This window comes from Brachypodium distachyon, chromosome 3 (assembly GCF_000005505.3).
Source record: "Brachypodium distachyon strain Bd21 chromosome 3, Brachypodium_distachyon_v3.0, whole genome shotgun sequence".
Lineage (NCBI taxonomy): Eukaryota > Viridiplantae > Streptophyta > Magnoliopsida > Poales > Poaceae > Brachypodium > Brachypodium distachyon.
This window is the reverse complement of record NC_016133.3, coordinates 37,828,899-37,855,555: the sequence shown is the minus strand read 5'-3', so window position 1 is coordinate 37,855,555 and position 26,657 is coordinate 37,828,899. Positions and strand designations below refer to the sequence as shown.

The 26,657-nt window shown below is 47.8% G+C and overlaps 3 protein-coding genes and 1 non-coding gene across 4 annotated transcripts; 1 reads left to right on the top strand and 3 right to left on the bottom strand.

Annotated features, from left to right (window-relative positions):
• Positions 1 to 357: 357 nt before the first annotated feature.
• On the bottom strand, positions 358 to 430 carry TRNAK-CUU. Its single transcript has one exon. It is a non-coding gene; the product is annotated as a tRNA-Lys (tRNA).
• Positions 431 to 1,060: 630 nt separating this feature from the next.
• On the bottom strand, positions 1,061 to 3,680 carry LOC100822870 (U-box domain-containing protein 19). The gene has a single exon (XM_014900339.2). The coding sequence runs from the start codon at positions 3,565 to 3,567 to the stop codon at positions 1,417 to 1,419; it is 2,151 nt and encodes a 716-aa protein (XP_014755825.1). The 5' UTR covers positions 3,568 to 3,680; the 3' UTR covers positions 1,061 to 1,416.
• Positions 3,681 to 12,682: 9,002 nt separating this feature from the next.
• On the top strand, positions 12,683 to 18,064 carry LOC100841352 (probable alpha,alpha-trehalose-phosphate synthase [UDP-forming] 8). Its single transcript, XM_003574433.4, has 4 exons — positions 12,683 to 12,966; positions 14,809 to 16,871; positions 16,982 to 17,255; positions 17,340 to 18,064. Exons 2-4 carry the CDS (start codon positions 14,890 to 14,892, stop codon positions 17,670 to 17,672), a joined length of 2,589 nt encoding a protein of 862 aa, XP_003574481.1. The 5' UTR covers positions 12,683 to 12,966; positions 14,809 to 14,889; the 3' UTR covers positions 17,673 to 18,064.
• A 969-nt stretch (positions 18,065 to 19,033) lies between these two features.
• Positions 19,034 to 20,008, bottom strand: LOC104584212. The gene has a single exon (XM_014900544.2). The coding sequence runs from the start codon at positions 19,825 to 19,827 to the stop codon at positions 19,330 to 19,332; it is 498 nt and encodes a 165-aa protein (XP_014756030.1). The 5' UTR covers positions 19,828 to 20,008; the 3' UTR covers positions 19,034 to 19,329.
• Positions 20,009 to 26,657: the final 6,649 nt, after the last annotated feature.

The window sequence follows — 26,657 nt, the reverse complement described above, 5'->3', positions numbered from 1 at the left end:
TTTGGCACCGGAATATATTTCTCAAAAAATGTAGAGCCACAAACGACTGACGGATCGGTGGGTTAGGGATTAGGCCAAGAGATGGCTACTACCTTATCATCAGAATACTTTGATCTTCCACAGGAATTTAGTCGAGACCAGATTTTGTCTGCTAACACTTGATCAAACTGCATTTTTTCTGTCAGAGCTAAAGTTACACTGAATGTTTGTGCTTCGGTTTTTTCGAAATTTTGGCTACCTGAATATATCACTCAATTAACAGGGAATTAAACAGGGGGTGAAATAGCAACGAGAACCGCAGAACGACTAAGCAAGCATAAGCTGAGAACAAGATGAAAAAAATAAAAACGAATTAAACGCCCACCGTGGGGCTCGAACCCACGACCACAAGGTTAAGAGCCTTGCGCTCTACCAACTGAGCTAGACGGGCTAATTTGCTTTTGCAGGTACAAACGACTTAATTAATCTAACTAACTTAATAAACTCTAACTCAACGTATGAAGGTTACTCCAGCTATTTCGGCACCGCTTGTTCAAAGTTCAAACGTAATATGCCAAGTACTGCTGGAAAGCAACCGGCAGTGGCGTGACGTCCGCGCGCGATTCGGTCTCCCGCCGTGAGAGCCATGCGGGTCAATCACGCACAAAACGACGTGCCAGCCGATCGAACAGGTCGCGGAGAGGTCATCTTTCAGCCGTGCGCGCTTCAGCATTCCCGATTTTGTAGATGTTGCTCCAGCTATCCAGAACAAGACGATTTTCTTGCATCTTCAGACAACAGAATGACAGAGGAAGTAAAGGAACCACCTGTTTAGCTACAGAAGCAAAAGCAAGATACGATCAAGCGAATGAATGACATATCTTTTCTGCAAAGGAAAGACTGTAATGTACTAACCCAGTAACTTTTTTTCTTTCGAAACGGAGGCAAAAGATTTGCCTCGCCTCATTAATTAAGAAGAAGTAACATGCTTCGCTACCACTCACGAGTTGCAGACCACAAGTAGCGTCAGTTCCAAATAAATCACTCAAGGTAGCAACATACGCATTTCTGCAATTGGATATATGAAATTTGCAATCACCAATATCTCTCGCTGCGTGAAGACGAGTTCGATCTTTGTGTATTCAAAGTCGGCACAAACCACGTGGACTGCAGTTCTGCAGCCTTGTTTATATGACACTCTCTTATATGTACTACAAGAGCAGGACAATTAAACAAGTTTTGGAAACCACTTTCACATCATCGTTCTATGTTCAACTATATACACATACATACATGGCATACTCACACCACCGTGTGTATCCGGTTGTATGTCTCACACGGTCGTAGTATGAAAACCCGTCCTTGCGCTCTTCTAAAATACGAGCTAGGCCGCCAAAATAACCCAATTTACAGGAATCAAATGTACACCTTATGTTCTTAGGACACAAAGTTCGTGTGCTGGACGCGAATGGCACGGTCACCGGCCGGCTGCGCGACCGCCGGCAGCTGACGCTGGTCGTACACCCGGTGGATCTCGTTGACGAGCCACCTCGCCCTCTTGGCCCCGACACCGCCGCCCTCAGCGACGAGCGCGTAAAGCGCCGGCATCAGCGCCGGCATCTTCCCCATCAGGGCCACGACGCCGTCCCCTCCGTGCCGGCACAGCGAGGCCAGCAGCGCCACGCAGTGGTCCTTCCCCGACCTCGACGCGCACGCGCCCAGGAAGCCCACGAGTCCCTCCACGAGCTCCGGGATCGCCAGCACGGCACTCGCGCCCGCCGGCTGCTCGGCGATCCTCGCCAGCAGCGCCACGGCGTCGCTGGCCAGGTCTTCGCGGTCGCCGGAGCCGGAGAGGACGAGGCCCGCGAGAACGCCCACGGCGCCGGCCGACACCGCCTTGCCAACGCTGACGCTGCTTCTCTGGCTATTATTGCTGCTGTTCTGGAGCACGCCGTAGAGGCTCACGAGCGCGTTCTTGCGCCCGCGGTAGGCGCCTTCCCGCATGAGGCAGACTAATGTAGGGATGGCCTCCGGGATGCGGCTGATCTCCTGGCAGTAGTTCTCGCTGCCGTTGGAGGAGAGGTAGAAGAGGACTGCCGCCGCGTTCTGCCGCGCCTCAGCCTTGGCGGCCACGTTGACGGCGTCCACGACCAGGCCCAGCCCGCCGGCCTCCACCAACGCGGCCCGCCCGGCCGGGTGCTTGGACAGGTTCAGCAGGCTCGCCACGGCGTTCTCCTGCACGGACGCGTCCGGCGAGGACAGCAGGTGGAGCAGCCAGGGAACGGCGCCGGCGTCCACGAGGCAGGCCCGGTGGAACACGTTGCGCTTCGCCAGCTTCCGGACCTCCTGCGTCGCCTTCCTCTGCTCCTCCGTTGTTGTGCTCGTGCCATTGCCACGGGAGAGCCTGGAGACGAGGAACGCGGCTGCGAGGCGCACCCCGCCGGCCGCGGCAGGGCCGAACGCGGCCACCGTCTTGTCGACCGCGTTCCGGTGCTTGTTGCTCGGCGGCTCGTGGAGCGCGTTGCGGCTGAGGAGGAGCTGCTCGATGATGCCGCGCGCGGCGAGGTTCGGCACGAGCTCGGCGCTGCGGAGCCTCTCGCCGGTCACGGGGCACGTCCGGCACCCGCTCTTGACCCACCGTTTGATGGACGCGCGGTCGTACGTCTGCCCCGTGGACACCGTCACCGGGTCGCTCATCAGCTCCAGGGTGATCGGGCACAGCAGCGCGTCCTGGCTGCCCGTCCACGTCGCGCCGCAGCTGGCAGCAGCCGGCGAATCCTGGCTCGCAGCAGCCGGCGCGTTCTTGGAATCCACGCGGTCGAAGAGGACGACGCGGCAGTAGACGAGGAACGCCATGAGGCCGCTGATGAGGACGAGGTCGTTGTCGTCCTCGCGGCCATCCTCCAGCCGCTCCATGAGCTCCGCCTCCAGGAAAGCCGCCTCCTCGGCGCAGAGCCACCAGCTCGTGATCCCGACGCGGCCCAGCACCATCCGCGCGTCCTCGGCGTCCGGCGTCGCGCCGCCCTTGAACTGCGCCAGCATCGACCGCACGCTCCAGGCCGCGCGCGCGTCGTCGGCGTCCGGACGCACCCTGGCCGCGCACCAGGCCTGCTCGGACACGAGCCTTGCGAGCTCCTCGGCTTCGACGGACGCCGCGGCCACGTCCGCTGGGAGCACGTCCATGGCCGTGGCCACGGAGCCGAGGACGAAGCGGAGCTCGGAGGCGACCAGCTCGGCGTTCATCAGCACCCACAGCCTCGCCCCTTTCCTCGCGCAGTCCGCGAGCAGGAACCGGAGCTTCTGCGTCGCCACGTGCAGCTCGGACAGGCCGAGCACCGCTGCAACGGGAAGCGCGGCAGACTCGCTGATCTCCTCGAGGAACGCGAGGAGGACGCCGGCGATGCGCACGGCGTCGCCGGCGCCTCGACGGAGGGCGGGGAACGCGGAGGCGTCGCGGCCGGAGACGTCGGCTACGAGGGTGAGGAGAGATGCCAGCAGCGGGCCCGGCTGAATTGCCTCGCACGGGCACACCGCCGGCAGCGCCAGCATCCGGCGGCCCGGCGCCGCTCGACGCTCGTGCGGCTGCATCTCGTTGTACGTCCGTCGTCCGGGCAGTGGAAATTGAAATTGGAGGGAACCCAACGGAAGAGAACAAAATGGCGGACAAAAATGGAGAAGCGGGCGATCTCGATCTCTCTCTGTTTCTCTTGCGGCGGACAAAATTGGAGGCGGAGCTACTTATAGAGACGACCGCACACGTGTTGTTCCGCCGTGGACAAAGATTCACGGGATGGCAACACGTGGCGATCTGCGGGCTGCGAATGGCCCCGCGGGATGCTTCCAGTTCCACAATGGTCGCGGGATGCGGAGAGGAACCTGCTGATGCTGAACTGCAGCTTCCCGGATGGGACGACGCGCCAATAAAAATTATGATTGCACAGTGCTGCTGCTCCACTGTTGGTTTTCAAAATCTCGTTGCTTTATTTGCTTCAAATAAAAGATTGGCTGGTTTCTATCATCTTCGTATGATTGACTGGCTCCACTGAACTTATCCATCAGAGAAGGACTGCTGGACTGGGGATTCAGTAGGTACATTCCTGTGTCACAGAACAGATTTTTTATCAGCGGAACATCCCCCTGGCAGTTAACATTATTAGGCGGCCAGAAAAGGGCACACATGGATCGGCGCGTGCTTTTCATGCGGCAATCATAAAACAAACAGATTCTGGATTAGTCGGACAACTGTTGGCTGCTGTTTTTAAGCGAGGTCCAGCTGACGCTCGCTATATTACCGCGCGAAGATTAGCAAGCTATTCTTGGGGAGGGGAACACGTTTGCTGTTCGCGTTTCATACTTAAAACATTCCCCATTGCTGTTTGCTCGACGTGGCCACATGGGCTTTCGCGGCGGTGCTGCCGTAGTACTTTCCCGGACGGTACGGAGTCCGGGACCGTTGGGCGCGGTGTAGAGCCCGGCCACACCGCGGACCGTCCAGGACACGTGGGCGTGGCTTGGGAGGGCGGCTGGGCCCACCCTGGCCGACACTGTGCCGCCGCCCAGCCCAGGAATGTGTTTTGGCGCCGCCGAACCACCCGCCTGGCGGCCACGTGCGCTTCAAGATTCACGCCATCACGTGCATGCAAAGCGCTCGCTGCTGCGATTCGATGCACCGGGAGGGGAGCCTCGTATTGTACGGTTCTACTAGAAAAAGAGTCCTTCCTCCTATGTACTGTACGGACTTGGGTCAAGTGAGAAGTCAATTGTGCCGAAAATTATTAGTCCTGTGTCGCGGCTGATCGACGCTTTCGCTTCTTCTTTTTAGAGATCTTGCAGAAATCTACTCATTACATCACGTGTCATTGCGCGGTTCCACGGTAAGTTCAACCGAGGTTTCCTTGATTTAATTTAACAATAGAGAAACGATAGTACCAAGACATGCTCTAGGTTATCCAATTCAATAAGCGGCCGACGTCTATCGCGGAAAGAGGCTCATGTCATGTAGGCAGGGGGTACTAAGTACAGATCCACTTGCATGATGCATCATTCCGTGGGGAACAGGCTGAAATTAAGAAACCATGGTCACTCTCGCCGTGTTCCCCGACCGACCACTCGCAATCATGCACGGTCATCAGGCCGGTGCCCCGTCTTCACATCACCCGATCAATGATCCCGGAATCTCGTAATCCCAATAATCGTCCGCAGGTGTACGGGTCACTGACAGCTGCCGGCTCTGACGCATCAATCAAATGAAGAACCCGCCCCGGTCCACAGCTTCCGTTTAAGCGCGTGCGTACGTGCAGCCGGCCGACAGACGCCCGAGCTGAGAAGTGACCAACGCCCCGAATCAAAATCGTCGGTCGGTCGGTCGGTCAGACTGTCACTGATGTCTGATGACGTGGCCTGGTGCTCGGCAAGCTAGGCAGAATTTGCGACGCGGCAACCAACGATTTTTGTGATAGTTTTTTCTTTTTTTGAGAAAGATTTTTGTGATAGCTACGTGCGTCTTGCACGCAAGAAGGCAAATTAAGGACCTAAACGGGCCTGCTGCCAAAATAAGACCTCAACGGGCCTTTTTTGTTTGGTTGGTCCACTGCCTGACCGGTGAGCAAACCGACCCACGGGCTTTCACGGTCCAGATCCAAACGAAACGCACGCCCATAAACAAAAAACTCTCTCCGCTGTCTTCCGGTCACCGCTGGTAACTTTCACTCTCTTTTTTTGAGCGAGATAACTTTCAGAGCCTAAACCACAAACTGAGCAGTAGTTGGGCTTGACCGTAAGTCCAGTTGAGTTTCGCAATGCCGATCCACCTTTCTTTTCTCCGGCCCTGCTGATACTTTGAAGGCCCAGATATGGCTGGCGGCCTGGCGCTACCAACAGTTGGGCTTCAGACAGGAGAATCTCCTCACGGCCGGTGAGGGAAACTCTGGAATCCACTTGGGCATTCTGTTTTCTGAAGACGCATGGCCCCGGCATTGGTTTCCCTCGTTTTTCATTGTTCGTTTTCAAGATAGATCTCCCGTTGCTCTGTAATCAGCGCTGCCCTGGAACTGGAGTGTGCTGGCTGCATCGTCATGTAGTATCATCATCCAATTAACAAGATAATGCTCTTTACAGTTCATGAAATACCAAAGAAGGTGCGCCGATTCACGTACTGCTGCTTGCATTTTGTAGAGGCAAGTTCGGTTTACGAGAGAGGAGAGACCGCTATAGCTCTTCACGGTATCACCTCGTTGCTTGAGCGAGGCTTTTCTGCGGGGGCAGCTTTATGTTGCTAGCTAGCCTTGCACGCAGACGTAGCTTTACCTACTGTGCATACCCAGACAAAAGGATGGCTCAGGTTTATCTCCAAATACATGCGACCAAGAAAGCCTAGGAGCCTATCCAAAAATAGGCAGATAGCTCCACATGGCCGGCCTTCTCCGGGGCTTCAGCTAAACTACTCGATCTTCTATTGCTGTTAGCTTGCTTTCTCAGCTACTACAGTTCTCTTACTACTGTTCGACCTAGTATTTACACAAGTTGACTTTGATCAGGCCTCAAAAGATGAACCTAGCTTGACTTTTGTGGAACTTGGACATGGCCTGTTCAACACGAGTTAATTAATTATTAATCCTCTCTCTTCCAGGGAAAAAGAAAAACCAGCCGACATATCAAACATCCCCTTCAGCCCTCTTTTAAACCTTTCCTTTTTTCCCCCCTCCACTCTCATGCTGATTTAGTCTCCACGCATGACGCATGGTCATCATATATACAAAGCAAAGGCAACAACTTGCTTGCTTGGTCCTAAGGTACGTAGCATCTACATATCGTTCTTTGCAGGGCCTTGAGAAACCAGCACCAGCACCTTTTCCCATCCAATCTTATTATCTTTGGTATGGTCTCTCCAAGATCTCAGATATGACATGCATGGGCAAATCCACCAAACACGCGCATATATGAAATACTAGGACCCCATATCCTTATCTCCCTAAACTACCATATCCTTATCTTCCTAAGCCTTTGCGCCGTGGGCAAGCATGCATCTTGATGCACATGAAGGCCATGCCAGCCGATATACAAGAAGGCTGTAATTAAACGAACATTGGTTTGTTCGCTCACTCCATCCTTTTTCAAAACTCTTATCAAAACTGCAACCTGGCAGCACATCTCTTCGATAGACATTGGAGTACATGCATGACCTTATCCAAAGGGCAGCCCTAGACATCACATCGGCATCCCCGATCAAAAGAGCGTCTCAGGATTAGAGATGGCCGCTTTCGCTGCGTGCCCCCTCCCTTTACAAGTTTAACAGGCAGAGCTGTCCGGCTACGGGCTCCCTCTCCCGAATCAATGCAGGTTCCATATGTTCATGTGCCTTGGTTCAGAGAGACAGTCCTTGCAGGCCCATTTGCTAGCTGCTGCTGCTCCCTGACGCGTTGGTTTGGCTCGCGCGTGCAGCTCTATCTTTTCGTTCAAGTGTGTGTCCGAGAGTGAGAGAGAGAAAAAGTCAACAGCTGGGTCGTCGTCGACAGGCTAGCGGCCTGGCTAGCTTAGGAGGCCTCCATGCCGTGCCACGTGATGGTCATGTGGGAATATAGAAAAGAAGAAGAAGAAGAAGCAGCAGCAGCAGCTGGGAACGGGTCGACATGGCACACATGCAGAGGCAGGTTTGTCGATGTTGTACTAGAAAGAACACATAGTCGTTAGAAATTAATTTAACTTTGCTTTGGGGTTGATCAACTGGCCGGTCAATGTGCTGTCAGCTCCGAACCTAGATAATCTTGCTCGATCCGTTTGTTTTGCGGTACCCGCGGGGCAGGCATCGGTGACGACTCTCGTACGCACAGAACAGACGACGCATTAAAAAAAAAACTTGACCTCCGTCGTACTACTGCTGTTCCGGCCGTCGTCGCATTCTCCCGTCGATACCCAGTTTCTCGCTCTGGACTCTGGAGACAAGCAACATACCAAGTTCATGAAGAATCTCGATGGTCTGGACATTTTTTGTGGGGGGCTCTCGTCAGTGTTCTCTGCTGTGTACGATTAGGAAGTTTGCATAGCCGAATTTCCCACGGTCGCCCGCCGACCCACGAGAGGAGAGCGGCGCGGATGGGATGGCTGGCCCAGTGGCCCGCATGGGTCGTGGACGCAGCGACCGAGGCGGGCCGTGGAACGCGGCGACCCAGCGCAGTCCGTGTGTGGCCCCGCATCGATCATCGCGGCCGTCGTTTAGTGATCGGACGGGCGCGAGGAGGGGGGCATCGGGGGGAGGAAAACGCGCGCGCCGCGGCAACAGCCAGGGACACCCAGGAGCCAGCCAATGGCTCCGGTTCGCGCGTCGTCACCACGTGAGGACAGCCCGGGCCAGGACGCAGCCGTTCGAGTTCCCCTGCCTGGACACCAAAGGGAGGAGAAGCCTGAGCTCAGCTCAAGTTAAAACTGAAGCAGATGTACTCCATTTCACTGTATATCAACGATCGAGTAGCTAGGACCGTCAGGAAGTGCTTCGGTTCAGGGCTTCAGTCTCGAGATGTCACCAAGTCCGGTCTTTTACTGTATATCAATCACGTCATGCATATGCGTATCATGTTGTCGGTAAATCAAGCACGGTCGACATCTTTGTTGTGCTGTTGGTATATGGGTGGCGTCACGTACGGGGACGGGATAATGGACTTGCGGGCGCACTAGCTAGCTACTCCGTCCGTTTCATAACACAAAGCACGCACGCACTCCTAATTCATCAATTTAGCTAACGAATCTAACGATGTATTTTTTGTTAAAAAACATGGGTATTTAATTGATCAAATTGAGAATCTAGTGATGTGTGTGTCTCATGTTATGGGACTGAGGGAGTAATTAGCTAGCCTGATTCGAAAAGATATCAAATATGGATCTAGTGACGTGTGCGTTTCGGCTAAGTGCACATTGCTCGCAAATTGCAAAATCTTGCTTTTTTGGCAGATCTTGATTGATGGCAATTCTTACTCAATGTGTGATCGGCAAACAATACGGATGCGTGATTTTCTTCAAAACTTCCTGGAATTAAAAAATTCTCGAAGTAAAGAGCTCACTCGACTCGAGCTTAAAATGCTCAACACACATATATACAGGTCCGTTAGTTAATGCCAGTGTGCAAGTAGCGAGAGCTCATTCATCGTGTGCGCCAGACCAATCGTCAAACGTTACGGCGAGCCGGACAGGACAACCGAGCGAAGAGCGCGGCAAAGGAAAAATCTAGAGCTACACTTTGCTGAAAATAGGGCATATCTCTCTCCCATGGATGGAGCCCACGTTATTTCTTTACATGGAGTAGAGTACACCGGCCTAACCACCTTTTCTCAGGGTCTAGCCAGAGTCTTGATTATTAGGCCATGAGCGAGATTAATACTCTAATAATAAGACCAAACATAATCCTCTGTCCAGGGTGTGTACTCCTGTGCTGTGTACCAATGGAAATCGTTTATCCATGTAAATAAAGAGACCAAAGTACATGGCTGTCACATCAGCGATTTAGGAGTACCATGGCTGTGTGCTGCTACTAACAGTTTACCCCATCTCCAGGGTCTGTACAACAGCCCTCTGTGGCTCTGTGCCTTTCACTTCTCCCGAAAATGCATGAGCAATTGACCTGTACTCCCAAAATATGAGGATCGAGACAATAATAACATGGAATCCTGAGGGCTGAACTGCAAAAGGGTCGGCCTTATCCGGATCGTGATGCCAGCGCGGACGTCGCGTGGTCGGGCAGCGGCGCGCAGTCGCCAGTCGCTCTCGTGTCAGTCACGCCCTTCGAGTCGTCGCGGCCACTCCACCCGATTAAAAAATCCACTTTAATTAATCCCATCCGAACACCTTAATTAACCCAGCAACGACCCCACGCTAATTCCAAAAGGCTACAGTACCTTTCCCAAATAATAATAATACGGAGTATATCTTCTTTAAAAAACTCGACCTGTGATTATCACGGAGTAGCAGATAAATCCGGAGGTTAAAAAATTTGAAATTTCGAAAACCCGACGCCAGCTTCTCGAAAAGAAGCGACAAACTGGACAGTCGGCAAAGGCGTGTTCTCCAGCTGTAATTAGTCAAACCCGATGCAGAGAGCCTATAAATGCGACAGGCGGGCCCAGCAAGTCCGTCCCACATGTCAGTGACCTCCGGTGAGCAGTGTGCGCGCAGGGGCTTCGTCGGTGAGCTGGACCGCTTTACCACGGGGCCCTGGGTTTAACTAACGTTATCCACTCGCTGTTTAGTGATCGCCCCCGAACTTACGACGGATTTACGAGGGGTGCCACTGGTTCAGAGCAGATTTGGCGCTGGTTGGTCTTGTTTTATAAGATAAGCTGTGCGTGCTGTTAGCGTCCTCCTAATCTTCTCTGAGATCTGTCCTGTTGGTATAAAGTAATGATTGATTATGGATGATAGGATTAGTTAAATTATATGATGGTTGTGGTGGGGATGCAATCGGGATATGCTTGATACCGATTCCAACCAAATTGTCAAAGCTGGTGAAAGTCTTTAGCGCGCATGCGACGCATGGGAATTTTGTTTAGTGTTCATGTTCCTCCTTTCTGTCTGGTTAATCTCATCGTATCTTATGGACCAATCTAATAGATGTAATCCGTTGCAGTTTAAACAAGTGTTTGGTGAAGTAGAGGGCAAAGGCCCGTGGCTTTACAGGAAAAGAGGCATGCGTTTGGACTTTGGAGGAATTTGCTCTTGAGGGCATAAAAAAAAGAGAGCACTTTTTTTTTTGCACAATGTACAGGGGTAAAAAACATGATTGGACTAATGAGTCTTTTCATAGTCACATTTTGAGTAATTTGTCGTCGTCGGCGTGTGCAAAATATTTGGCAATTAGAAGCTTAGAGTGGGTTTGGCATTGAGGTGGATTATGATAATTCGACTTTTCCAACCAGTTTTTACCTATTTTTGTATTCCCTCCGATCCTAATTAATTGTCGAAATATTACATGTATCTAGACACTTTTTAGGCATATATACATCCTATTTGAACAAATTTGAGTCAATTAATATGGATCGGAGGGAGTATTTGGCTAACGAACTTCTCTCTTCTTTCATGTGTATTTTTCACAACAGATTATAAAATAAGTTCGACGCAACAAAATTCAGCAGTGCCAAACTGAGGCTTAATTCAGTAGCTTCGATACTCAACAGTTTTTACCTATTTTTGTATTTGGTGATTATCTTTTTAACCACAATTGCTTCTTTTGGGCCAGCACATACATTTTTTTTAACCACTGTAGCTCCGATACTCAATTGACATGAAACCTAACCTCTCCTTATGGTGACGCTAATTTCATCCTTTTCCTATGACTGAATTGTACATGATAAATCAATGTCATTGTAGTTTTTGAAACAAAATTATAAAGTATTATGATTAGTATCATTTCTTTAATGCCACATGTATCTGAAATTTTGGAGACATGCCATTCGACAACCCGCGCTTATCTTTTTGTTGTTAAACTCTGGATTTGTGGTGCTGTTTGGTCAAAAGTTGTCGTAGTCTGTATGGGACTTTTCTCTTCTTCTCTAATTGTGTAGTGTTCAACTAGATAACCATATCTGCCAATGAAGGATAAGATAAATAACGTGCCTCCACCGCTCTGTATTTGGATAATAGCAAAGTTGGTAGTTGATACTTGACCCTGTGTCTATCGCGCTGATGGTCTGCTTATCCCCTAAGAAACTGAGTAATTAACGGGCTAAGTGTGCCCTTTTTGGCTAATTAACATGCCAAGCGTGCCATTTTTTAGAACATGCTAAGAATTCCTTAACTAGCATGTTAATAGGCAAGTACTCATTCAGTCCTTCTCTGATCTCTCATCTACACCTTGTCTCATCCATCAGGATGACAACAACAGCAACAAAAAATGATAAGAGAAAGTAAGCATGATTAATTATATGATTATTAATTAGGCTTTGGAAGTCTAATATACATTTTCATTCCTCTAAGAGACTCAATTGATGGCGGGGTCCATCACACAGTGACATCTTGAGACCGTATCACTTGTTCATTTGAAACATGATCTGAAACAAATCAATAAGATGAGAACAAATATTGATTATATGATTTAAGACAATAAATGTTAGTAAGATATACTTTTATATTCGGTAGTAATGCACATATATTGTACTAGTAAAAGATTTTGAAAAAATGTGCCTATACTATGTTGTCTCTACGGATACACAAAGAAACGGAAAGAATTTTCAACATTAAATAGAAGTTAATCTTCTCTATAAAAAAAGAGTAATTCTAGAAGTGCTTATATATCCGGTCGAGTTAGTACAAACCATGGTCTTACTTTGGAAGCCCGTTACTCCGAGGTATACTACTCCCTCCGTCCCAAATTAATTGACGTGGATTTATATAGATTTTTATACAAATTCACGTCAGTTATTTCGGGACGGAGAGTACATTTTTGGGTCTTTATCAATTTGTTGTTATCTCTGCATTGATTCTATACTTATGGGAGAAGAAGGTGATCTTATGGCAAATTAAAACCCGCTCCTATATTCATACCTAGAACGCCAAATTATTACCTTGACAGAAAGGAGCCTGCCCTTGGACCATATTAGCATTCTGGAGTATATAATAAAGCGATCTTATCCTAATGTCCGTATCGTAAATATGAGAACCTCTGGGGGCAGTTGTCGCCTCTCTCTCATCCATCCTAAGTTGGGCGTTTCGCTAAACCTTTGAGCCCGAACTTCCAGCTCAGAGAAATTTCTCATTTCCTCTCGTCCCCGTCTCCGGCGTTTCTTGCCGTCTCAAACCTGCCCCCTCCCCCCTTGCCCCCTCTCTCCCAGTTGTGTGTTGCTCCCCTCTCTCTTAATAGCCGTGTGTCAGTGTTGGTGTGGTGGAAGGGAAGGAGGAAGCAAGGCAAGAAACAAGGGCAGAAAAGCCAAGAATTCCGCAGGGAGCAGAGGAGCGAGACGGGAGTAGCAGCGTAGGCCGTACTTCGGAGCAGCCGCGTTGATCTAGGTGAGGAACACCTTGCTCTATGATTTCTGTTTCTCGGTTCGCTTGAAAATGCTGTTCTTTGGGGGCGGTCTAGTCTTGGAAAGGATTCGATCTTGGATGTTCTTTCGGACCCCATTTCTTGTTACTTCCCCTTTTCTAATTAAACGGCGATCTTTGTTTTGTCGATGCAGAGTCTGGTGATTTCTTTGTCGCGGGTTGTTGCGAGTAGTTACAATCTGTTGTTTATTTCCTTGGGAGAAAACCGATTTGTTTATGGTTTGCATTTGGAAGGATATTTAATGCAGAAAGATTTTTTATATAAAAATGATGTTGCTTTGATAATCTTCTTTAGGACTTATCCTGTCTCTATTTCCATTTCTATGTATGATCTGTAGTTACTGCATTCGCGTACAAACAGTGCGGCAACTTATGTTTCTGGTTGTTTGAAAAGGCCATACGGTTTATGAACAGGGGAAAGAAAGCCGTACTTATCTGCTTTTGCGTTGTTTTATATGTGCTCCGCACCAATTTATTTCTAGTTATTTTAGGATGTGTTTTAAATCATCCGCAATTTTTCTGTTCTTTGACCTAAGAAATAAACCGCCGGCGAGATTTATTCTTGTTCAGGCACATCTGTATTATTAACGAGCATTTGGAGCCAGCTGTATACTTGTATTGCTACTGCATTTCTTGCTACCAAGATAGGTTGCTATGTAAATCTAATTTATGTACTTCACCAAGCTAATACTCAGTCATGTATTTTTTATTTTCTTTTGCTGCTCGGTATCTTACTTACTCCTACAAGATTATGATGTGTAGTGGTTTGAGTTTGATGCGAAAACTCCTATGTGAGCACGTTGCACGAATTTATAGCATCAGCAGCTGCGTTTAATACGACATCCCCGCTAGTTTTGGCAGCTAGGATGAGTTGGATTGGGTGCCGGATCAAGTTTCCATGGCTGCTTTGCCATGCCATGTTAGTAGTATCTTGTGTAGGCCAGCTCCAGCCAAGTAGGCTTTGCAATTTGTGTGTGTGAACTGCTCTGATTGTCATAATGATACCTCACGCGGGCCTCTATATTGTGATGCCAAGTAATTGCAGGCAGGCAAGTGTGGCATTGAGGTTCTAGGCTGCTGTCGTTGGTGAGATTAGAATGGGAAAGGACTGAAATGAATAGTGGTTGTGTCATGCTGATGGAGTGCGGTGGTGGTCCTTGAATTTCTATTTTTGTGTTTTCGTGGTAGGGTGAGTGGTCCAACTTTTTTTTTTTGGAATGGATATTGTGGTCCTCAATTGAAGGCAAATGTGCTGTTATTTTGGAAGTTTGGGGATTTAAGAGATAGATTCACAGGACTTATGTCAAAGCTCTTGAGTTGCAGAATAGCGTCCTCCGTTAAGGATATTATGAGGTGCTGCAGTTGCATGCTGAACATTTTTTTTTTCAAAAACTTGATCAATACACCTACGCTAGCTATGAAATTTATGTACTATTTGTGTTGAATCTATTTTTCATTGCTTTACTATGACATGATATTTCAGTGTCATTTGAAATTTCTCCACAATTGGATGCTCCTGAGTTCTAATTTAAGAATCACTGTAGTCAGCTAGCTCAACCACATTCATAACCTATTTCAGTTTTGTTACAAACTAGGTTTTTTTTGGACAAAGTTATGTACTCCATTTGGGAAGAGAAGCTATTTGTTTGACATCGAATAACGATATCATTTTTTTTTGTATTTAATGGGTTGTTTTGTGCTTCATATTATATATATTGTACTGTATCCAGATTAATAATTTGACTTAAATTCAGCAAAATGGGATATTATCAAGGTTGCTTACATGATCTGTTTACCGTTTAACAGGGGATCGTAACGTATTTTGGAACAAGGGCTTCTACAAATTGGCTTCTCGGTATTTTGGTTTCAGCATAAGGCAGTGGAATCATGGTTTCAAAGTCTTACTCGAATCTTCTAGAGATGAGCTGTGGAGATAGTGTTGACTTCAGACAACCTTTTAAGTCTCTTCCTCGTGTAGTGACTTCTCCTGGCCTTATATCTGATCCTGATTGGGATTCCAGAAGTGATGATGATTCAGTTGGTTCAGCTTCTTTTACTGAGAGGAAAATAATTGTTGCCAACTTCCTTCCACTGAACTGTATGAAAGATGAAGCTGGCCAATGGTCCTTCTCAAAAGATGATGATGCATTACTCATGCAACTTAAAGATGGTTTTTCAGATGAGACTGATGTTATCTACGTCGGTAGTTTGAAGGTTCAAATAGACCCCAGTGATCAGGACCATGTTGCACAGAAGCTTCTTAGAGAATATCGGTGCATACCTACTTTTCTCCCTTCTGAACTACAGCAGCAGTTCTATCACGGCTTTTGTAAACAGCAATTGTGGCCCCTTTTCCATTATATGCTCCCTATTTGCCTTGACAAAGGTGAGCTCTTTGATCGCTCTCTGTTCCGAGCCTATGTCCGAGCCAACAAAATTTTTGCTGACAAAGTTATGGAAGCAATCAATACAGATGATGATTGTGTTTGGGTTCATGATTATCATCTCATGCTTCTCCCAACATTTTTGAGAAAGAGGTTGCACCGAATAAAGCTTGGTTTCTTTCTCCACAGCCCATTCCCTTCCTCAGAAATTTACAGGACATTGCCTGTAAGGGATGAGATCCTGAAGTCATTGCTTAATGCCGATCTCATTGGTTTTCAAACTTTTGACTATGCCCGCCACTTCCTTTCTTGTTGTAGCAGATTGTTAGGACTGCATTATGAATCAAAACGTGGTTACATTGGAATAGAGTATTTTGGCCGAACTGTGAGCTTGAAGATCCTCTCAGTGGGTGTCCATGTTGGGAGGCTTGAGTCTATCTTAAAGTTGCCTTCTACAGCTAGCAAGGTTCAAGAAATCGAACAAAGGTACAAGGGCAAGATGCTGATGTTAGGTGTAGATGACATGGACATCTTCAAAGGGATAAGTCTAAAACTGCTTGGATTGGAGCTTCTTCTAGATCGGAATCCAAAACTTAGAGGGAAGGTGGTCCTTGTACAGATTGTCAATCCAGCAAGAAGCCCAGGGAAGGATGTGGAGGAAGCAATAACTGAAGCTGTCTCTGTAGCTGAAAGAATTAATGTTAAGTATGGTTCTGCAGATTACAAGCCTGTTGTCCTTATTGACAATCGTATTCCATTTTCTGAAAAGATTGCATTCTATGCTGCATCTGATTGTTGCATTGTAAATGCTGTGAGGGATGGTATGAACTTAGTACCATATGAGTACACTGTTTGCCGGCAGGGAAATGATGTGATGGATAAGCACAGAGGTTTTGACAAAAACCACCATCATACAAGTACCCTAATTGTTTCGGAATTTGTTGGTTGCTCCCCATCTCTTAGTGGTGCTTTCAGGGTAAATCCTTGGAGTGTTGATGATGTGGCTGATGCTTTACACAGTGCAACAGACTTGACTGAATCCGAGAAAAGACTGCGACATGATAAGCATTATCGCTATGTTAGTACTCATGACGTTGCTTACTGGGCACGCAGCTTTATTCAGGACCTGGAAAGGGCATGCAAAGATCACTATAGCCAAAGGTGTTGGGCCATTGGATTTGGTCTGAATTTTAGAGTTATCGCTCTTTCTCCTGGCTTCAGAAAGCTGTCTTTGGAGCACTTCCTTTCTTCTTATAACAAGGCTACCAGAAGGGCAATATTTCTTGACTATGATGGCACCATCGTGCCTCAGTCATCAATCAACAAAACTCCAAGTGCTGAACTCATTTCTATCCTTAACAGCTTATGTAATGACCCAAAGAATGATGTATTTATAGTCAGTGGAAGAGGACGGAATTCACTTGATGAGTGGTTTGCTCCATGTGAAAAGCTTGGTATTGCTGCAGAACATGGTTATTTTGTCAGGTACACCTATCAAAAGTTCTTCTGTTTCATGCACCGTTGTATGTTTGTATACTTCCATATTATTTACTATTCATTATTTTTTATGAACATTGAACAATTTTCTTTCTCAGGTGGAACCAAGCCACTGAATGGGAATCAAACTATTCGAGTCCAGATCGTGAATGGAAGCATATTGCTGAACCTGTCATGCAAGTATACACTGAGACAACTGATGGATCCTTCATAGAGCCAAAGGAAAGCGCTCTAGTATGGCACTATCTGGATGCAGACCACGACTTCGGTTCCTGCCAAGCAAAGGAATTACTGGACCATCTTGAGAGGGTGCTATCAAATGAACCTGTTGGTGTGAAGTGTGGCCATTTTATTGTAGAAGTCAAACCACAGGTTTATGCAATTTGGATATCCTACTGCCTTTTATATTTCATTCATGAAGGCTCACACTAACTGAGCATTGTGTTTCTCATACAGGGAGTTAGCAAGGGGCTTGCTGTAGACAAGCTAATTCGCACATTGATCAACAATGGTAAGACACCAGATTTTCTAATGTGCATTGGTAACGATCGATCCGACGAGGACATGTTTGAAAGTATCAATAGCAAGGCCTGCAGTTCTGCATTTGCCACAATTCCAGAGGTCCTTGCTTGCTCAGTTGGGCAAAAGCCGAGCAAAGCAAAATACTATGTTGATGATACTGCCGAAGTAATCAGATTACTCAAGAATGCAAGCGGCGTTTCATCTCAACAGGAGGTTGTCAGCCAAGGCCGTGTGTCTTTCAGACATGTGCTGGATTATGTGGACTGAGATAGCAGCTATATTTACCTGGACTTGCTAGTCATGAAGCATGTACATTCCAATGTCCTAATCTCTGATGTTGCATCCTGGAAAGCATGTCACCCAGAATTCTAGACTAGCCAACATGAATCACCACCTCCTTCAGAACTACTAGAAATCTGCAAGCTCAAGTTTGCCAAGTTTTAGGTGATGAATATTTAGGCAATATTTTGATAGGAAAGGAGGAGGATCTTTCTTGCAAACTGCCTGCGTGAAAGAAGAGCTTTTGGCTTGTGCTGCTGTTGTTGACTTGCTTCACTTACTAGTAATTGCCTTAATCTAATCTCCTGCTCTATTGGTTGTGCTGACTTTCAGAACTTTTCCTTCAAGAAATTTGCATTGAGAGTACTAACTTCTTTTTAGTACCGGCTGGTTAACACCAAATCATGTGGTTTTGTCATCATGTGTGTGTGGGTGGGTGGGGGTGTGGTTCGACAGTGCTGCCTATATTTTCCCTTCTGGAAAATGGTTGTTAGGCTCAGTTGTCTATTCTGAAAGTCTCATTGTGAATCGTGCGTTTTCTGAAGCAAAGCATATTAAATACTACTTCCTCTGATCCATAAAAAAATGTCACTATTTAGTACAGAATCCGTACTAACTTAGTACAAAATGGCCGGCACTTTTTATGGATATGAGGGAGTAGATGAGAAGTGTTTTTCTATAGTCTCAAAGGCCATGACCAAAATTTAGGTCTTTGTTTGGATTTACCAATGCTTTGCATGTCAAGGTCTCCTTGCCTATTCTAATTCATTTATCTCGCCAATATTAAGCAAGAGGAACCAAATATGTGGCAGAACATAATTGAGCTCAAACCACATAATCCCTAACTTCGTAGAGGGATCTGTCCTCCGAGAACAGCAAAGTGTGATTTGGAGCGAGCCCAGCTAGACAATTCATATAAATGCTGCCTTCCTGGCTGGCTGTAAGATGATCTTTCTTTCTGACTTAAAAGTCCATAGTAATGCCATCTGACTGGCGATGTGAATTGCATGGGCACATCCTTCATTCTGTGATCTCTATACGTAGATGACACTCAGGAAAGAGTGTCTATGAATCAATCAGCATACAACGGGGCATTGGCGTGGCATTCTGTAATGTTTCAGGCTGTCTGGGCAACGAGAAGCTCAGCAGTCTTGGCAAGGACTAACTGAAAGTTTAGTCAGCAGTGCAATGAAAAAGCTCAAGAGACAGAGTCACGACTCCCTGCGTCCCGAAATAAGTGACATGAATTTGTATAAAAATCTACGCAACTCCAAATCACTTATTTTAGAACGGAGGGAGTATATATTCACAGAAAGGTGTCGTCAGAGCAATCAACAGCACCAACCAGCGAAACGAATGCTAATCATCCACACAAAATACCATAAGTTCAACATCACAAAGGAACACTAATTACATAATTACATGCCACTGCCACAGAAGACATTACCAGTGGAACTAATGCTAATCATTCACAAAAAGACCACCATAAGTTCATCATGATCATGGCATATACGTGATTATTGTACTCACATCAGTTGATATTTGGTTACTTAACAGGCCCTGCTATAGTAGATACTGGAATAGATGCTAAAACAGGTGATATTCACTTCTATAATACCACAACGGCTCAAGGGTAGTAGCGAGCTCAGAGAACCTTGCTATTTCCATGCAACCTCCTCCTGCTTACACCAGAATGATTAAGAGCTGAACTGCAACACTTGTCTTGACCAGAAAAGTCCAATAAGTTGGCCTCAATCATGTTATCTATTTTCATAGAACTACCTTGTGGATTAAGTGGATTATCAAGAAGAGCCAACAAGTCACTGTCAAGCGACAGCTCCTTATCCTCCTCCTGAGTATTGGCACTGCCATCAAAGGCGGATTCATCACCCTCAGTATCGCTGTCACCCTCGAAATCCCCCAAAAGCTCAGAAGGCTGTGCTTTGTTGTCAAGATCAATGTTAGGAGTAGTATCAACCTTGTCTAAATCAAGAAGAGAAGGAGAAGGCTTTGACGGAACTCCTCGCTCTAGCCTAGCACTAGGTAACACGACAGTAAGGTAGCCAACACTAATTCTAACTAGTTTCAGAAGGATGGTAGAAAGCATGGAGTTAGCAATTGCGCTTCTGATGCCGGAGAACATAGTAACGATGAAGCAGGCTGGAGTTCTTGCCCCGTCTCCTGAAGTGGTCCTACTGAAGATAGTGTCGGAGCACGGTCTCCGGCACCGGGGATGCCGGACACCCCCTTTTTGGTTCGGTGGAGGGCGAGGTGATCGCTCCGGCGATCACCGGCGTGACGATAGACACGAAGTGTAGACACAAGAGTTTTACCCAGGTTCGGGCCACCCGGAGGTGTAATACCCTACGTCCTGCTTTGAGTTGTATTCATAAGTTTTGAGTGCGTACAGATCACCTGAGGAGCTCCCGGGTTGGCTACTTAGGTGAACGTTGTGCTATGTTCTACTCACTCGGGTTCGAACTGACCTGAACCCTTTGACCGGTGGCAATGGCCTTTCTTTTATAGACAAAGGGATACCACATGTGCCAATGCATGCAGCGTGACACGTTGCCTAGACGCGTGTCACAGCCACACGGAATACACTTTTGCTCATCCACGCTGAACGCCATGCAGCGCCCGGTCCACTATACACGGTAGAAAAAATGGTTCTCAGGATAGCCGCTCCAGCCTTGTTAAGCAAGACTAGGCCTGCCAATAAGACTCCTGTTGGTGCATTAAATGCACTGCGCCCGCCGTCTTGTCCTGTCTTCACTGTTCTGCGGGTCCTGCCTGCATGCCCGAGCGCGGGTTGCTGGGGTGCACCTTCCAGGCTAGCGCACCGGCTAGTTGCCGGGAGGCGTTCCTTCGACTTCTCGGGACCGGGGTTTCCGGGAGCATCTTGTACTCGGCTCTTAGCTTTAGCTTCACTAGGGGTCGTCTCCTCGAGACAGGCTTCCCGGGTTCGTCGCTTCCCAGGAGTTTTTCTTGATGGAGTTTCGTCACTGACGACCACGCGTCCCGTATCAGTGGGACCCCGTAAGCCACTAGTACGACAGATAGCGATACCGTTGGCTCAGGATAATATCCAAAGGAAGACCGTACGTCCCAAAAGCAGGATGGATTTTGTAGTTGAAAAGAAGCTGAAGTACGCTAAGCTCTCGGATTTATGCCAAGACAAGACGCAGGGCGAGGATGGTGTCATAGTACCACGGCCGTCTAAATCGCGCGTCACGCGTTGTGGAAAATGCAGGAAGACCGGGCATAATCGTTCGAAATGCACGAAGAAAGGGTTTTGAGTTCCTACCCTGTTATTATGTAATCAGAATTAATCGTATCCGGTGCCAATGAATTACCAGCATAACCGGTGTGTTGTAAGAAAGAAGACGAATTGCCCACACTACACGTAGTGTGCTTTGGTTTGTTCAACGTGCATGATACGTGTGTTTGCTGTACAATTTTCTTTCCTGTCGTGCACGGTGCACGTGAATACGGATCGTCGGGGTATCTTCGTGTATGTTCATTGTCATACATTGCTTATTATTACCCAGCGTGTTTTGATGTGCTCATTTTCCGTCGTGCCGTGTACGAAAAGATTTTGTCTTTTCGTACGTACATTATTGAGTTTTTCTGTGGTGTGTGCCTGTATTGGTGTCTCACGTGGTTAGGACGGTGCAAATGACGCATGCCGTCACTCCCAACTGTCAGTTTTCATATGGTGTTACACACGATCTCAGGATAGAAAGTAGTGCTTGTCGCGATATCTGTACGTATCGTAGTCATGCGAGACGGAATTCGTCCAAGACATATGTTCCGTACATCACTGATGTGGTTATACCGGGTGGCACATCATTTTTTTTTATTTTTTTGTGTGCCACGGGACACGACTTGTTATCTGACGCGCTTTGTGGTTGTGTTATGTGTTGCGTGGCTGCAAGAATCCAGCACTTTTCGTTTCAAAAACAAAATTGATATAATGGTAGTAAATCAAAGGACGAGCTCATACGCGGGTGCCCCAGGGTATTATATAATTTAAAACATAAGCTTCATTGTCATTACGATGGAGAAATTCGAGTTCACCTGACACAACATGGAGCATACATAGGATCGGCCGAACTAATGCCGTAATTGTTCACAGATAAATTATAAAAAAAAAAGAATAATAATTCGCACGCCTATTATAATTTTACTGGCGATGATAGGTTGCTACTAGTAGCACAAAAGGGGAGCTCGGTCTCTCATACTTTCTCTTGCCCATCTTTTTATTTGGCCGGCGCTTGTCGTCGATCAATTGGCGGGGTCGTCCCTTAGCTTAAGTATATTGCTGTCCATATTCATCAGTGAGTGGCACAAGTCTTTCCTTGCGTACAGCACTGCTTCCTGCATGCATAAATAAAATGTATGTAGGATGGTCATCAAGACATCAAGATAAAATCAATCAGGCAGAAAATGATGGTAGTGGCCATTTTCGTTCCATGATACAAAATGCTACATAGACTTGCCTGGCTGTTGAACCCCACTGGTACTTTCACGGTGCCCAAATCGGGTACCATGTCCTTTGCGTTCACTGCCATGGCGACGTGTGTGCAGAAAATGCTGCTGTCGGACCTGCGGGAACAATTCGTTAGGTACATTAAAAAAAAAGATAAAATAGAAACAACGGATATTCAAACAAACGTTGTTTCCTGTTTCGGATCATAGCGTTGTTGCGCGAACAAGAGAAAAAGTAGTATTCTGGTACCTGCTTGATGGCGCCCCTTTGTGCGCCATCACGTTGACCCTGTAACCCGCGTTGATCTTCGCGGCCAGCACGTTCCGGTAGCAGTACTGAAGCGAACCCATAAGGAAGGATGCTCTCACGACATGTTTACCGAAAGCCCTAGCGAGGTTGTCTTCTGGAATGGTGGGGTCGTAGACGTTTACATTCCCCCTAGCGATGTCAAATGCGTAACAGCTCCAGTTGTCGCTGTCGTTCTCCCTTGTGAACGTAACAACCTGCATTTTTTAAACGCAGCAGATTAAGCCGGTTTCAAGGTACAAAGAATGTCCGTGCGTGCGAACGACATATGCTGTCATTACCAATCCGCATTTCGACACATCATATGGAACACCGGGCCCCATGAACATGTGTCCTACAGAACGGATCTGCGGCGCACCTCCAGTAGCGATACACAAGTCCTGTTTTTTTTTTCATGTTGTTAACAAAGAGTGAGGAAAAAAAATCTATGTCAAACACGCAGATAAAATGAGTCTGTAAAAATGATGACGATGACAACTAAATTTTCGGTTATTTTACTCACAGCCCAATCCAGCGGCAGGTAATGTTTGCTGATAACTCTTCTCTGCTGGTTGCTTATTTTGTACTCTACCTCTAAACACAAAGCAGTAACCGCCTTCATCATATCGATATCGAGGGGAAAAACTGTCTTTCCATGCGATTCTCTCGCTGCCCGAGCCGTGCATTATTATATTCTCCATGGCGTAAAGGAGATGCTCTCCTGACATATCAATAATGGTGCAGCTCGAACCTGTACCGCGGTTAGCGCTAATGTTAGGGTATTATCGGAATCCTTGGTTAGCGCGGATCCTCATATGCCACGCGTCGTGTATCAGACCCCTGGAGCAGCAGGACCCTGGTCCCAAAGAACATTCGCCATGCATGGGCCACACAAAGACCTTCAAGTCAAGAGTTCACAGCGCCATAGAAAAGCCGTCCAAAAAGTTTTGAATTTGTTTTTCTTACAACATTCATACACCATGTCGTCATCCTTGACAGTGGAATCCCATCTCAAGATCGTTTATACTTCCTCCGTCCCATATTAAGTTGGTTTTTGCTATATCTAAATTGCCTGAATTTTAAGAATAAGTTGATTTCTTAGCTGTTGGATATGACTTGTGCTTTAAAATTCTAAATGGATGATGAAAATAAATAAATAAAATGAGATATGTATACTAATCCAATGGTTTTCATTCGTCTAACTTAGATTTTTTTTAAACTCATGCAACTTCGATATATCCACGTTACCAACGGAAGGTTATTCCTCGTTCAAAATAGAACGTCTTTATTTACTACCCTCCCTATAATTCTCCACTACATCGTCAAAAGTTAATGCGATAGAGAAATGGTCGTGGATCAACATGATCAGCTGCTGCAGGAGACGATGATCGTCTTCCACCTATGCACGTACGCTACCGAAGCTAGCTTAGGTCTCGCGCGCGGCATTACTGGCCTTTGCTAGCTCTTCGCAGCGCCGGCCGGCGGTACTGCTCAAGGCCAGCCAGCTAGCCCGGCCCCAAGTCTTGGCAGCATCAAGGGTTCCCCGTCCCCAATCTGGCCCTGCAATGTTCAATCTTCTCGCACCCCCGCGAGAACGTGTTGGCGACGGCGGCCGGGCGGCTGAGCGAGCGGTCGCGGCCAGGCACGGCGTCGGCGCGCATGGCGTCGTTGAGTATTAGCCGCTCGCCGTCGGAGTCGTCGGCCCCTTGAACAGCGGTGACCAGGAGCAGCAGGAGAGCCATCAGGGACGCGGCCACGACGGCCCAGCGCAGCCTGCCTTTGCCGCTCTGCATCTTGGATTATTGAATTGATTTGACTCCGCTCTAATTTGTGTGTTTGAGGATTGAGGGAGAAGATATTCTCTGGTTGAGGGCCACCCGGTTTTATATATACACGCATGCATGCGTGATTTTTATTTATAGTGCATCGATCTGCATGCATGGGTAGAGAGAGTGGCGGAGGAGCGGGGGACTCGGGTGTTTACGGGGGAAGTGGAATCTCTAAGAGTACAAGAATAGTAAAAATGACAAGATTAAGAATAGAGTAAGTAAGGTCCTGATCGATGGCAGGCTGGCAGCGCAACCAGATCGCTCGAAACCCTGGATAATAGTTGCTTTCTTCGGTTCAGTCAAGCTTCACCTGATAAAAACTGCTTATACCTTTATCGGAAATTATAACGCGGGAACGTTCGCGCGCCTGCGTGTTTGCGCGACGCCCTCGAGGGCAACTAGCTACTGTTGCCGTGCTGGCCGCTCTGTTGCGCTAGATATGCTGCTGCTGCTGTGCGGGCTGCTCTGCTGCGATGCACTCGAGGGCAACGGCAGCTGGCTGCTGCTGCGTGCTGTTTTGTTGTGCTGGCCCGATGCAAATTTTTCCTTTTTTCTTTTTGAACGGAAATTATAACGAGAACATGTTCGTGCTCTCGTCTCCTCGCGCTCGTGGCCTGTTCGCCTTGCGCCGCCTCCACGCCCCGTAGTCTGCCTCTGCGCAACATCCCGAACCGTCCCTGCCTCCGTGCGCAGCCCCGCCCCGTCCTAGGTGACGAAGATGTAATTTCGACAATGTCCATATTGATGGATTTGTATCAAGAAAAAAGGAGTGTGTGTTGGCTAACAAAGACACAGGGGACATGATTTACTCAGGTTCAGGGCCCTCGATGAGGTAATACCCCTACGTCCTGCTTGTCGGATCTGTATTGATGAGTCGATTACAATGGGATGCCGCAGAGTTTAGATGCACTGAGTCGTCAAGTGTGTCTAGACGACTTGTATCTAAGTTGGTTCTCTCCTTGGCTCCTCCTCCTGGTCCTTTATATATGCAGGAACTCAGGTCTCAGGTAGAGTCCAAGTCGGTTACAATGAAGAGATATACTCTAATTAATCTCCTTGCCTTGTGTAACATCCCAATTTTCAAAATTCTTCATATGCATTGCATATCATAAGCATCATGTCACCCTTGCATCTGATCACTTTCAAAACCCTAAAGTTTTCCCAAAAAAACCCTTTTGCAAAAATGCTTTTATTTGATTTTGGGCTTTGATCTTGCTCTTGAGTATTTGCATTTTTAACCCATGAGGTTATTGTGGTAAAAAGGGATTTAATGCACATATATAAAGCTATCCCATAATTGGCTTTTGAAAGTACGTTGAAAATAATAATTTGATTCGATAGCCTAAGGACCCTAAAAACCATTTTATAGGTAAATGTATTTTTAAATATTTTATTTTGAGAAAATTCTTGCTCCAGAAGTTAGATCATATGAAAATATGATTTTAAAATTTTTGTTGCATTTTATTTGGAGTGATTTGGAGCTCCGAATCAATTTTGAGCTTCAAAAATAGAAAATAGATAAAAGAAAAGGAAGAACCGGACCGAACCGGACCGGCCCAGCCCGAGCCGCCCGCTCTCACTGACCGGTGGGACCCACGCGTCATCTTCAACCTCGGTCCGAAAAATCCGGCCACGCACGTCCGCGAACTGCCCAAGACTCCACCTCTGTTTTCTTCGCGCACGAGCCACCAAATCCGAAACCCCGCGCGTCATATCGAAGCCCTCGAACTCCTCTACCACTTCCCCCAAACCCCACGATCAATTTCGCTTCGGTTTGAGATTAATTTCTCGCCAGAATTACTCTCTGCCACCGCCGTTCATCGCGTCTCGCCGCCGTTCCGGTGAGTCTCCGCCCGCGCCGACCCCCTAGTCTTCCTCCTCTCTTCCTTGCGCACACTGTGACGCGAACCGGCCGCGATTTGGAGCTCCGCGCCTCCGTCCGCCGTCTTCCTCGGCGCCGGCCGCCGCCCACCGCCCGTGCTCCGCCCGTCCGTGCTCCGCCCGTCCGCGCGCCGCCTCCGCCTCCCGCTCCGCCTGGTCGCGCCCGCGCCGCCGCCTGCGCCCGCGAGCCCGCGCTGCCCGCACCCGCACGCTGCGCCGCCCCGCGCTGCCCGCCCCGCGCCGTCCGCGCCGCTCCGCTCCGGCCGCCCGCCCGCGCCGCCTGCCCGCGCCGCCCGCTGCCGCCGTCCGGCGAGCTAACCCCGCCGGCTGGAACCCTAGATCCCGGCCTATCCCACGCTGCCACGTGGCAAAACTTTTGTTTTATTTTAATTCGGCCGAATTGGATAATGCAATTTTGCAGAAAAGTCCCTACAAGTTCAAAGCCTCATATCTTTCAAACCGTTTGTCCAAAAATTGTGTTCCGCACCT

Coding starts and splice junctions, on each gene's coding strand:
- LOC100822870 (XM_014900339.2), bottom strand. CDS start 3,567: ATGCAGCCGCACGAGCGTCGAGCGGCGCCGGGCCGCCGGATGCTGGCG.
- LOC100841352 (XM_003574433.4), top strand. CDS start 14,890: ATGGTTTCAAAGTCTTACTCGAATCTTCTAGAGATGAGCTGTGGAGAT. Junction 16,872..16,981: donor GAACATGGTTATTTTGTCAG/GTACACCTATCA, acceptor TTTCTTTCTCAG/GTGGAACCAAGCCACTGAAT. Junction 17,256..17,339: donor TTGTAGAAGTCAAACCACAG/GTTTATGCAATT, acceptor TTTCTCATACAG/GGAGTTAGCAAGGGGCTTGC.
- LOC104584212 (XM_014900544.2), bottom strand. CDS start 19,827: ATGTTCTCCGGCATCAGAAGCGCAATTGCTAACTCCATGCTTTCTACC.